At 39.9% G+C, this 12258-nt stretch overlaps 1 protein-coding gene across 1 annotated transcript; it reads right to left on the bottom strand.

Moving 5' to 3' along the window:
• Positions 1–2876: 2876 nt before the first annotated feature.
• On the bottom strand, positions 2877–10710 carry mlf2 (myeloid leukemia factor 2). Its single transcript, XM_017465753.3, has 8 exons — positions 9936–10710; positions 8652–8769; positions 8500–8541; positions 7021–7074; positions 6613–6738; positions 5545–5704; positions 4601–4784; positions 2877–3971 (listed from the first exon to the last, which is right to left on the bottom strand). The coding sequence occupies exons 1-8, from the start codon at positions 9977–9979 to the stop codon at positions 3968–3970; spliced, it is 732 nt and encodes a 243-aa protein (XP_017321242.1). The 5' UTR covers positions 9980–10710; the 3' UTR covers positions 2877–3967.
• Between the last annotated feature and the right edge of the window lie 1548 nt (positions 10711–12258).

Below are 12258 nucleotides of genomic sequence, written 5' to 3'. Positions count from 1 at the left end.
AGCAGATGACATGGCACCTCAAATCATCACTGACTGTGGAAACATCACACTGGACTTCAAGCAGCTTGGATTCTGTTCCTTTCCACTCTTCCTCCAGACTCTGGAACCTTGATTTCCAAATGAAATGCTTTGTTTACTTTCATCTTCTCCATGATTGTGGTTGTGTGTACTGCAACAGACTGAGAGATTAAAGCCTCAGGAAACCTTTGCAGGCGTTTTGAGTTAATTAGCTGAATAGAGTCTTCTCAGGTTGACATTTCTGTATTATAAATTCTTTAATCCAATATTTTGAGATACCGGATTTTTGATTTCCGTGAGCTGTTAGCCGTAATCATCGAGATTAAAACAACAAAAAGGCTTGAAATATTTCACTTTGTGTGTAATGAATTTAGAATATATGAAAGTTCCACTTTTTGAATTAAATGACGGGAAAAAACAAACTTTTCCACGATATAAAAATTTTTTGAGATGCACCTGTACTATACATAGCAAGGGCATCAGTTCCATTTGATCTTTGGAGGGCACACACACTGCTCAAGGCCTCTGACATCATAATATTAATAATATTGGTGCTTAATATTTGGATATATTGTACTACGATGTAATGTACTGTGGTTGCTGGTAATTCAATATACTAAATATTCTTACTTTAATTCCTTCAATGTGCACTTAAAATGGCAACAGTTATCATTTCTGAATTCTTTACAATAGTGTTGTTTTTTTTTCCAACTGTATAGATTTTTTTCCCTTTAATAAACATTCCTACTGCAGTTGTCACTATGGTTACAGGTCATTCAAGGTTAAAATCAGAAAGGAAGTGATTCTCTCAAAATCACACCATAAACTTTGTGGTCGTTCCTCCGTAGACAAAAAAAAATCTGAGGCGCGACAACATTTTACCTGTCTGTAAAGACGATGCAGATGGCCTAAACTAGCTAGTTGTAGTATCTTTATTAGTTTGTTCCTTTTACTCTAGCTACATCTACTAGTACCTACGCAGTCAATCAGTGGTTAAATAGTAATGGTCACGCAGTTTTAAGTAACAAGCTATTTCGCAAACATACGCTAGGAAGATGTAGCTACTGCGTTGTTACAGTTCTTGTTCCAAGAAAAGGACAAAAAAAAAGATCCAAGAAACCCAACTTTTCTATGAATTTGGGCCAATTTAGCTAACATGTCATATGGAGAAATATATATTTGTATTTTGTATTTTTTAGCAAAGTTTCATGTTTAATCACACCTTAAGACCAGTAACGGTAACATTAGGCTAGCTAGCTAATAATATTAACTAGGCTGAAAGATTGGTAGCTAGCATAATTGAATTGAAATATGCAATAAACTAATTCCCTATTGTACATACGGTATGTGCATTGAGTTCTTGAAATATTTATCCATCTTCAGTTCATTTGGGAACAAGTCGAAATATATTTAACCGTTTGTGCGTATTTTGTTTAAAATTATGTTGAAAACGAAAGTCTTCCCTGCCTCATGACTCATTAAGAGAACTTGTGAAAAGGTTCCTAAGGTCATAGTTTGGGGTCATAGGATCAGCGAAGGTCATGCCTCAGAACACTCTTTCGAATCTAATTAAGAACAGACACCAATAAACAACTTCCAAGTAATTAAACCCAGATGTGTTTTAATAGCAAACCTTTTCGCAAGCAGCATGTCCATAAACACTACTCCAGATGTAGCAAATATAAAATATAGAGAAAAAAATTTCTTCATGTTGAGAGAACAGGATTGAAACAACATGGAGCTGAAATAAAGGGCCCTGAAGCATCTATTTCCTATCAAATTAAAATGAGTGAGTTTAGGGACCTGTGAATACAGGGTTGACACATATTAGCTAGCAAAGTCATTTCAATGTCGTGTATATATATATATATATATATATATATATATATATATATATATATATATATATACATATACTCGTCATATACTTTATTAGGAACGTTTATACACATGCTCATTTGTACAATTCATCCTGTGGCAGCAGCGCAATGTATAACATCATGCAGATACAGGTCAAGCGGTTCAAGCGGTTTTAATGTTGACACATAACACATTTTGACACACAAAACACAATTAGGACTAAACTTTAGTCTTTAGACTGGTTTGAGCTGACCGGAAGACTATGGGAACTCAAATAACCACTCTCTACAACCATGGAGAACAGAAATCATCTCAGAACGTGCAACACATCAAACCTAAATGGTCTGCAAGAGCAAAAGACCACACCATGTCAGCCAAGAACAGGAATATGAGGACAGTGTGACCACAGGGTCACTGAAACCGGGCTGCTGAGGATTGGAAAAAATAGTCAGAATTTGGCGTCAACAGCAGGAAACAATGGAACCAACATGACTCGCGTCAAAAGTACGGGCTGGTCGTGGTGGTGTAGGGAATGTTTTCTTTCGCCTCTTAATACAACTCGAGCATGGTTTGAATGAATGTTGTTGCTGACCATGTGCATCCCTTCACAGCCACAATTTACCCATCTTCTAATGGCTACATCCAGCATGATGATGTCACAAAGCCATCTCAAACTGGTTGCGTGAACATGGCAAGGGGTTCAGTCGGCCCCCTTGATCACCAGATCTGAATCCAGTAGAGCACGTTTGAGATGTGAACGCATAACTTCCAAATCTGCACCAATTACATCACACCATCCTGTCGACATGGACCAAAATCTCAAAGGAATGTTTCCAACACCTTGTAGAATTCATACCATGAAGAACTAAGGGGTCCTACAGAGTATTACTAGTGTTCCAAATAAAGTAACTGGTGTATGTATATACATACATACATACATACATACATACATACATATACACACACTGTACAGTTAAAAACAAGACAGGGGCCAAAGACGACTTTAATTTATTTATTAATAAGTTTAACTAGCCAACAGTGTACAGCTCAAATCACAGATTAGCATAGCGTCAACAACACAGACATTAATGAACTGTACAGTGTGTGTGTAGTAGGCATGTGCCGATGATTAAGAATATGATACGCGGCAATATTCAGAACCGCTGACACAAAACGCCGTCGGCGTTCCAGTCCGGAGGAGGCGCGTGGTCGTCCTGCACGTCTCGCTCACAGGGACTCCTTATTTTTGGAGCATGTGGTGTGTGTCCTTATCAGGGAAGGCGTGAGAGGAATCAACAGTATTTTTTTTTTTTTTTTTTTTTTTTTTTTTATTGTTAACTGCAACAAAACTATTTTAGTTATAAGAAATTTTAATATCGGCACATGCCTAGTGTGTAGCAGTATATAATTACACATTTTAATATTTAAGAGTTGGAAGCATAGGAATGGACTTTGAATGTTTAAGTGTGTGTGTGTGTGTGTGTGTGTGTGTGTGTGTGTGTGTGTTTGTGTGTTTGTATGTGTGCGATGAGGCTACATAGTGTCCAAAATGTCAGAGTGCACTACCAAGCAAACATGAATGCAGTTTTGATACTACTATTAACACTCACTGTATGTCCTAAATCACAACTTTTTTTTTCTTTTTTTTTTTTTTACTATCTTTGGAATCCACTATTCTGTCAAAGCATATGTAGCACACACACACACACACACACACACACACACACACACACACACACACACCGCCCTACAATAGAGTAGAGTCCAGACATTGTATTCCATAATGCACCACGACCTACACGTAGTGACTAAGGTGTATGGTTTGGGAAACGTCCACAGGGATGGTGAGACTTTTTGTGATGTGGCCTATATAGCGGACAGTAGTGCACTCGGATTTTTGGACCCAGCTATTTATTCTGTACAGTGTCAGTCCTGCAGGGTAACATTTTACATACGCGTATGCGCGCTCACACACACACACACACACAAACACACACACACACTTCACGCCAGGACACAGAACCAGGGTTTCCTAAACAATCTCGTTCACATCATCAGGTAGATCATGAGGCTCTTCTGCTTGGTTCCTTCACCTGTATGCACACACACACACACACACACCAAATTAACCAATGCCATTATTCAAATGAATCCTGATTGAATCTGTATTACAATACACACACACACACACACACACACACACACACACACACACACACATACACACACACACACACACACACACACCTACATACACACACACACTAATAGCTTAATAAAATAATGTTATGCTGAATCAGCTAATTTATATATTAGCTTACTTGTCCTGTTATGGAGAAACCAATGACTATTACGAAGCACTGACAGTGGAGACTCCTTCCAAAAATCTTTTAAAAAGTTTTGCCATGTCAATGATCGCATGTTATTTAATAAAACCTACTTTCAAAGTCCTCATGTGCATTGTTATGACGTACCAGGACGAAAACTTTAACGTAAACCTGGGATTTGCATTGCAGCCGGAACGACCATCTGAGCTGCTGTTATAGAAAATGAAATCAACCATGCAGAATTGAGAATTCGGAATAAATGACGTATAAACGAAGATACTGAATATAGCTAGTTGGAGTTACACACAGGGGAAGGCCATCGAACTACCTAAACATAAATAAATACATGCATACATACATAAACAACCAGTTTGGCAGTTTGATTTAGCCCTCACCAGTCATAGCGGGGGCGGTGGGGGGGTCGAGGGGAGGAAGAGGCGCTGGAGTTCGGTGGTGCGGTTAAGGCCAGTTGTCCGGCCGCTGTCCTTCGGCTCCGTCCGTAATCCAGGCCACGAGCGTTAGGGCTCATGTAGCGCCCTACCCCCCTCCTAAACTCTTCATCAAAGGCTTCAGCTTCACCTGAGACAAAAAGAGACAGAAAATAGACAGGGTAAATAAATAACGTATGAGCAGGTACACTAGAAACTGCAGAATGACATTCCAGGAAAAAATGTTTAAGATGGTCGAACAATAACCTTAAGGATTTTGTAGAATTGTTTTGTGATTGTCGCGGCCAAAAATGCTCGGTTCGGCAGTGGCTTTTTAAAAAACTTGGGAGTCTTTTTGTGCTTTTTTCCCCCCGGAAAAACCACTTCAATTACGCGAAATTGTTTTGCGTGGTCTTTCACAGTTGGTAAATGGGACCTCTTAGCTGTACTCACGTTCAACGCACGTGAAAAATTGCACGCTCCAACGAATATTGTGGAGGTTGCTTGATTTTGCGCGCATTTCTGAGATCGCAAAATCCTGACATCCTGGAGGGACTGAATTCTAGCCTTTGAGACAGAACCTGAAAGTCTACGATATCGTAGTAAGAACGTTATCTAAACAGATAGCTCTTTTAGTTACACTTAACGACCGTCCTACACAAGTGGGTCACGTGATGTGATTTAAAGAAATATCACGTCAACTAATCCGGGACACAGTTACGGACACTATGGACCTGGACAAACCGGAAAAACCACTGTCTTTGTCAGCAGGCTCTCAGATCGAAAGCTAGGACCTTACATTCAACAGTCTTCTTTAATCTACGACATTAGTATGAAAAACAGACTTTGACAGGTTGTAGCGGATACACTGCACATGTCAGAACTGCACGTTAAAGCTGTGCTGCACTCACTTTCTTCCAGGTTGATGAAGTCTTGTCGGTGCTCCTGATCTCCAGTGTGTGCGTTTCTGGAACGTTCCATCACGTGAGCTCGATCTCCAATATGGTGGCCGATGGACATCCGCTCCATTCCACTCTCACTGTCACGCAATGACTGACGTGTCTCTCTGATCTACACATGCACACACAGTGAAAATAGAAATATTCAAATGTTAATATTTAATGCTAATTAAATTAAGGTATCACAAGAAGGGTGGGTGTGTGGGTCTGTGTTTCACCCCTCCAGGTGATGTTCTAATTTCTCAGAGACACTGCAAGAGGAGTGTGTGTGTGAGATATTATGGGAAATTGGAGTCCACATATAACAGGTTTGTGTCCTCATATACATAATGATTACGAGAGTGTGTGTGTGCGTATGTGTGTGTGTGAGTGTGAGAGAGAGAGAGAGAGAGAGAGAGAGAGAGAGACCACTCCAGGTGATGTTTTAATTTCTAAGAGTGTAGGAGCATGTGTGTGTAGGCTCATGGGATAACGGAGTTCCCATAAAGCAGGTGTGTGTCTTCATAGTGTGATGATTACAAGTGTGTGTGTGTGAGTGAAAGAGACCCCCCCTCCAGGTGATATTCTAATTTCTAGCCACTGTAGTAGGAGAGAGAGAGTGTGTGTGTGTGTGTGTGTGTGTGTGTGTGTGTGTGTGTGTGGGATCATTGGAAAAAAGATTTCCTGTAAAGCAGTGTTGTATCCTCATAATATCTTGATTACAAGAATGTACGCGTGTGTGCGTGTGTGTGTGAGAGAGAGACCCCTCCAAGCGATACTGTGATGTGGGATCACATCCCACATCAGGAAAACCTTCCTGTAAAGCAGTGTCCTCATAATTACAAGAATGTCTGTGGGGGGGTGTGTGTGTGTGAAATCCAGTCATTTCTAATTTTTCAGAGCTGCTGCTGCGGTGTGTGTGTGTGTGCGCGCGCACAGGATCATGGAAAAATGGAGTCCACATAAACCAGGTGTGTGTCCTCATAATGTCATTTTTCACATGTGTGTGTATGTGTGTGTGTGTGTGTGTCTCTGTCTCACCCCTCCAGGTGCTGTTCTGATTTCTCTGGTTTGCTGGAACACTTTCGGAGCTGCGGAGTCGCTGCTGTACGAGATCACGGTGGAGGAGGAGAACGATTGACAGGCTGGAGAACCAGAGAACCTCTCCTAAAGGAGACACACACATTAACAAATACCATGCAAACACACAACAACGAACACACTCGCACACAAGCAGGTCCAAACATGGAGACATTTTGATGGGCGCACATGCGCGCGCGCGCACACACACACACACACACACACACACACAAAATAGCCTACAGCAACTGGATTAACCATTTCACCTAAACACAAACTACTCGAAAGAACAGATAAAAATACCTCGTTTATAAAATAATAAAAACACTCTCGCTATTACAGGCATGTAACGAATGTGATGTGGCTCACCATGTTCTCCATCATGCCGTTCATCATCCCGAACATATCTATGAATCCTCCTCCCTGCAGCACACACCAACATCATCACAACTCTAAACACACATACCTACCCATGTACCAGTTTTACATTTTCACATCATGATTACCGCCTAAACTTTGATCACAATTTATGACATCATACACATTTATCTCTACTGCAAACTCCACTAATGTTGAGCCATCTTCTCCATAGTCCGATCGTCCTATCGTCAGCCTGCGAGATTGCTGATACACGATATTATCGCGCGCGGGGGCAGTGCGGAGCAATAGTTATCATTTGCTCATTTACTTACTCATGTATTTTACATATATATACACAGTTTTTATCATATTTTATTATATTATTATAATAAAATACTTACATGTCGAGAGTAATGTCTCCTCCCTCCAGAAACAATATATGATTCATCACTATTTACTTCCGAAACGTCATCCTCAGACTCGTCGCTTTCACGCCAAGTGCATTCTTCCAGCACATATCGGAGCGAGTATTTTTGTTTTCCTCGTCCATTTCGACATAATTCACCTTCCAAAAGTTAGTCACAGTCACAAAACTACACTTTTACGTACGGACGAACGCACAAAACACTTAGCACTGCTTAGCCAGCTTTACGCACGGCCTTTTAAGTTGAAGTGTTGAAACTTCCCACTAAAGCGGCGCGTCATATTTTTCAGGATTTCGTCGGCTATACGAAGCGCCAGTCAGCCACACGATCGGTTGCAATAGACTCGAGCTTTTCACGAAGGAAAAGGGGAAGGCACTTCAGTTCAACGTGGATTCTAGTTTACTTTTGAAAGCTTTGGACAGGACAAGGACGCGCCTATTGGCTCAAATGAGGTGTCAATCGAAAGGTCAGACTGCGGCGGCCATTTTGATATCAAGACATCGGTAATGTTTAGACGTGAATTAAAGTTATTACGGAGAACACGTGAAACAGTAACAGTCCGTGGGTATTTACTGATGTAATAATGTGTTTTAGAGTAAATATTTTTACTTGATTGGAACATTTGAACCTTTGCCAATACAACAAGACTGTTTCTGTCAGGATTTTATCGATCAGTGGACTACTAGGAGGCTTCTTAGGTGAGTTGGTGGTCTGACAAAGATGTTGATTGTAGCTGCTGTTGTGATTGTATCTTGAAACGTTGTGGATGAATCGAATCACAAGAATCTTAGTTTTCCAAAGATATATCGCATAAGTCCCCATGTACACACAGAAGTTCTGCACATAGCATGGTTTTGTTAACAGTGGGAACACAAGCCCAATATTGTCTTGATATATCGTCAAAGGCAACATCCCCAATTTCATCGTCTATCGACACAACCCTAAACACCACAGACACCCTCGTCGTCGTTTCGGTCGTTCGTCATAAACAAACTATGCAAACAACTCTTATATTTTAAGTGACAAAAAAAAAGGTGCAAAAAGTGGAATAATGTTATCTTACCATTCCCATCATACCGAAAGGGGCCAAAGCACCAGCCTGAGGCTACAGAGACAGACGGACAGATTAATAAACAGATAACGCAAGATGTAGAACAACATATACAAAAGCCTGAAGATTGAGAGTGTTTAAGATTTGGGGAAGCGCGTGTTTACCTGTACTTGCATGGTGGGAGTTCGGGCCGACTGGATCTGAGGAGTCAGAGGAAACGGGTCGAACCCGAACGACCCGAACACACTCCTCATCTGCCGACGGTGTGCTGCAAACGGGTCCCTGAGAAAACGAGATAAACCAACACTTGAATTTATAGTCACATAATATCGAATATAGGATAATTATCTTCAATAATCTCCAACTGATTTGACGTTTCCTAAAGAGCCTATGAATTTGTAATAGAGTATAGCTACAGGTTAGCTATAGAGTATAGCTACAGGTTAGCTATACTAGCTATAAAAAAAGTTGCAAAGCTACATCATTATTTCAACATAATTATTTTTATTTCGACTTAACTTTGACTCTTCAACTTAACATTAATCGAGATTTCTCGAGCAGCTATCGTAGGATACAAGAAAAAGTTTGTGTAAATGCTCCTGAAACAATTTACGAATAAATTTGTTCGTATTTGGTTTGATATATGAGGACCAATGATTGGTTAAAAAAAATATATACAATCAACTAATTAATTAAAATCGCAGTAACCAGTCACCAATTATTCGATTAATAACCGATTAATCGAGAGTGACTTGCGCATATTTATACAAACTCAGCAGCTATCTAGGATACAAACGTTACTTGTATAAACACTAGTGCATACAATTTACGAATCAATTTGTTCGTATCTGGTTTGATAAATGAGGCCCGATGATTGGTTCGAAAACAATTTGCAGCAACCAGTCACCAATTATTCGATTAATAGCTGATTATTTGAAAGTTAATTATGCGTAAATTTACACAAACTCAGCAGCTATCATAGGATACAAACGTTTCTTGTGTAAACGCTAGCGCAAACAATTTACGGATCAAGTCACTCGTATCTGTTTTGATAAATGAGGCTCGTTGATTGGTTAAAAATAAAAATTGCAGCAACGTCACCAACACTAGCGCAAACAATTTATAACCCGAGACCCGATGATTGGTTCCCAAAAAAAATGACACTTTTTTTTTTCCATTTTATAAAATAAAAATCGCAGCAACTCGTCATCAAGAATACGATGAACAGCCGATTAATTGGGATTTACGTTAGTGTGTCTCCTTGCGTGTAAACGTAACTCAGCAGTGATCGCAGGAAACGAACATTTCTTGTGTAAACGCTCCTGCAAACAATGTACAAACAAATTTGGGTTTTTCCCCTTTTTTATATAAATGTAATACACAAGACCTAAATAAAGAGAAGATGGAAGGAGAAAAAAAACAACAACCAGCTTTTAGAAGTCACTCACATGATGTACGGATTGTCATCCACGTCGTCCAGGAAGCGGAACATCTCGTGCGGAGTTGGAGAATTTGCGTAAATTCGTTCGAGTTTTGCGTGAATGGATTCGCGTTGTAGCTTGGACGCTGCAGCCGGATAAAAACAACTGGCTCGCTGCGGCTCAGGCGGCGCGATTAATCGACAGCAGCTGATTTTATCTCGATAATCGACGCTATAAAGGAAATGATAAAAACCCGAAGTGCCACAACGCCTCGGTGTGTGTGAACATTTATAACTGTTGTCATTAAATACAATAAACAAACAGCTCGAGCTAGCTAGTTAGCATCCTCGCACGGGGTGAGGGAAAAAAAAAACAAACAAAAACAAAAGCCGATTTCAACGCACGGTGATTCGCAAGCCAAAGGAAACGAAGAAGAAGAAGAAAACGACAGGGTCAAATGAAATAGTTTGTTTGGTGTTTGTTTTTGGGGTGGGTTTTGTTTTTTCTTTTTTTTCTTTTTCGTTAAACGAGTTCACCTGGAGGGAAGAACGAACGTCAGTGCGACAAAGGAAGCCCAAAACATTCACCAAGATACAGCTAATATTAGCTCTCTCGGCTAACAGTGTAGCAATATAAACGACGCCGGCTGTACTGAAGACGCTGTAGATCTCTCAGATCCTGCTGTTTGTAGCAAACGATGTCAAATAACAGGAACAAAAAGATCTGGAAATGCAAATATGGTCCAAAACCAGGCCCCAGCCTCCAGCTAAACGGATGAACACAGGAGGAACCAGGCAACTCTAAGTAACACGACATAAAAAAATATAAAAGTCCTAGCTGTTAAAGGTGCAATAACTGTTTTTTTTTTATTTTTTTTTTAACTTTTATATTCCTTGATTGTATAAATAATCTGGAAGATATGTAGAACACGATCAAATGCAACTGGGTAAGCCGTAGTCTTAGTAAAGTCGCTGAGAAAACCCGTTTGGAAAACTGCTCCTTTCCGGTCCGGAAGGCTTGTTTGTGTTTGGATGTGAACCAGCAGAAGCAGTGTGATGCTCTGGGCAATGTTCTGCTTGGAAACTTTAGGTCCTGGTGTTCATGTGGATGTTATTTTGACACGTACCACCTACCTAAACATTGTTACAGACCAAGTACACCCCTTCACGAAGGGGCATACCATTATGGCTGAATGGGATCATTCAACAGGATAATGCACCCTAACACACTGCAAAAATTGTTCAGGAACGGTTTGAGGAACATGACAAGGTGTTGACACGGCCTCCAATTTCCCCAGATCTAAATCCGATTGAGTATCTCTGAGACATGCTGGACAAATGAGTCCGATCCATGGAGATCCCACCTTGCAACTTACAGGACTTAAAGGAACTGCTCTAACGTCTTGGTGCCAGACCACACAGCACACCTTCAGAGGTGGTGTGGAGTCCATGGCTCAAAGGGTCAGAGTTGTTTTGGAAGCACAAAGAAGGGGGACGTACACAATATTAGACAGATGGTTTTAATGTTATGGCTGATTGGGGTGTGTGCGTGTGTTTCACAGACTTATTTTTTTGTTTATTTATTTACTTCTGTACTGATTTACCAGAAATATAAACACTCGTTTATTGATTGATTGACCAGAAATATCACTTATTTCTTTATTTATTTACTTACCAGAAACATATTTTTTTATTGGATTATTTATTTGCTTATTTATTTATTTATCTATCTATCTATCTATCAGAAATACGTGTTTTTTTGTTCATGTATTTATTTAATTATGTGCTTACATATTTACCATAAATATTATCATTTGTTTGTTTTGTTTGCAAACTTACACGCTACTATATCATACACAATTCATGTTTTGTTTTGTTTTTGCCCTTTAATTGAAACGCTGTTAACAAAAAGGGGAGGAAAATTATGTTAAATGGACTTTTATTTTGAAAATTTTCTCAAACGCTTTCGTTGTTCGCTTCACACAGCTGAAATGTTCTGCAGCCCGATTATAGATGAGAAAATATCCGTCTGTAGTTCAAATGAAAATGAAATGGTGTGTGATGCGGATGTTACGCGATAATTAGCAACACCAGGACGCTTTTACAGTGAACGCTTTAAAAATCCGGCGATTACTATTCGGCGTTTTCAACATTAACAGTGCGCATGCGTGAAACTGTGACAGGCTGAAGTGCTGCAGGATTGTTTTTCTGTGTGTGCGCGCGCATATGCGCCACGCCCCCTACTGGCTGATCACTGTACTGATTTACATTTTCACATTTTCTACATTTCATTCTGGAATGTTTCTGAAATAACAACACAAAAATGTGTATGCGTTCATATAAATTTGTTG

This window comes from Ictalurus punctatus, chromosome 1, assembly GCF_001660625.3.
Source record: "Ictalurus punctatus breed USDA103 chromosome 1, Coco_2.0, whole genome shotgun sequence".
NCBI classification, from domain to species: Eukaryota; Metazoa; Chordata; class Actinopteri; order Siluriformes; family Ictaluridae; genus Ictalurus; species Ictalurus punctatus.
Note: the sequence above shows the minus strand (reverse complement) of the source record. Positions and strands in the feature narration are given on the sequence as shown.

Coding starts and splice junctions, on each gene's coding strand:
- mlf2 (XM_017465753.3), bottom strand. CDS start 9,979: ATGTTCCGCTTCCTGGACGACGTGGATGACAATCCGTACATCAT. Junction 6,739..7,020: donor ACGGCATGATGGAGAACATG/GTGAGCCACATC, acceptor TGTCTCCTTTAG/GAGAGGTTCTCTGGTTCTCC. Junction 5,705..6,612: donor TCAGAACAGCACCTGGAGGG/GTGAGACAGAGA, acceptor GTGCATGTGTAG/ATCAGAGAGACACGTCAGTC.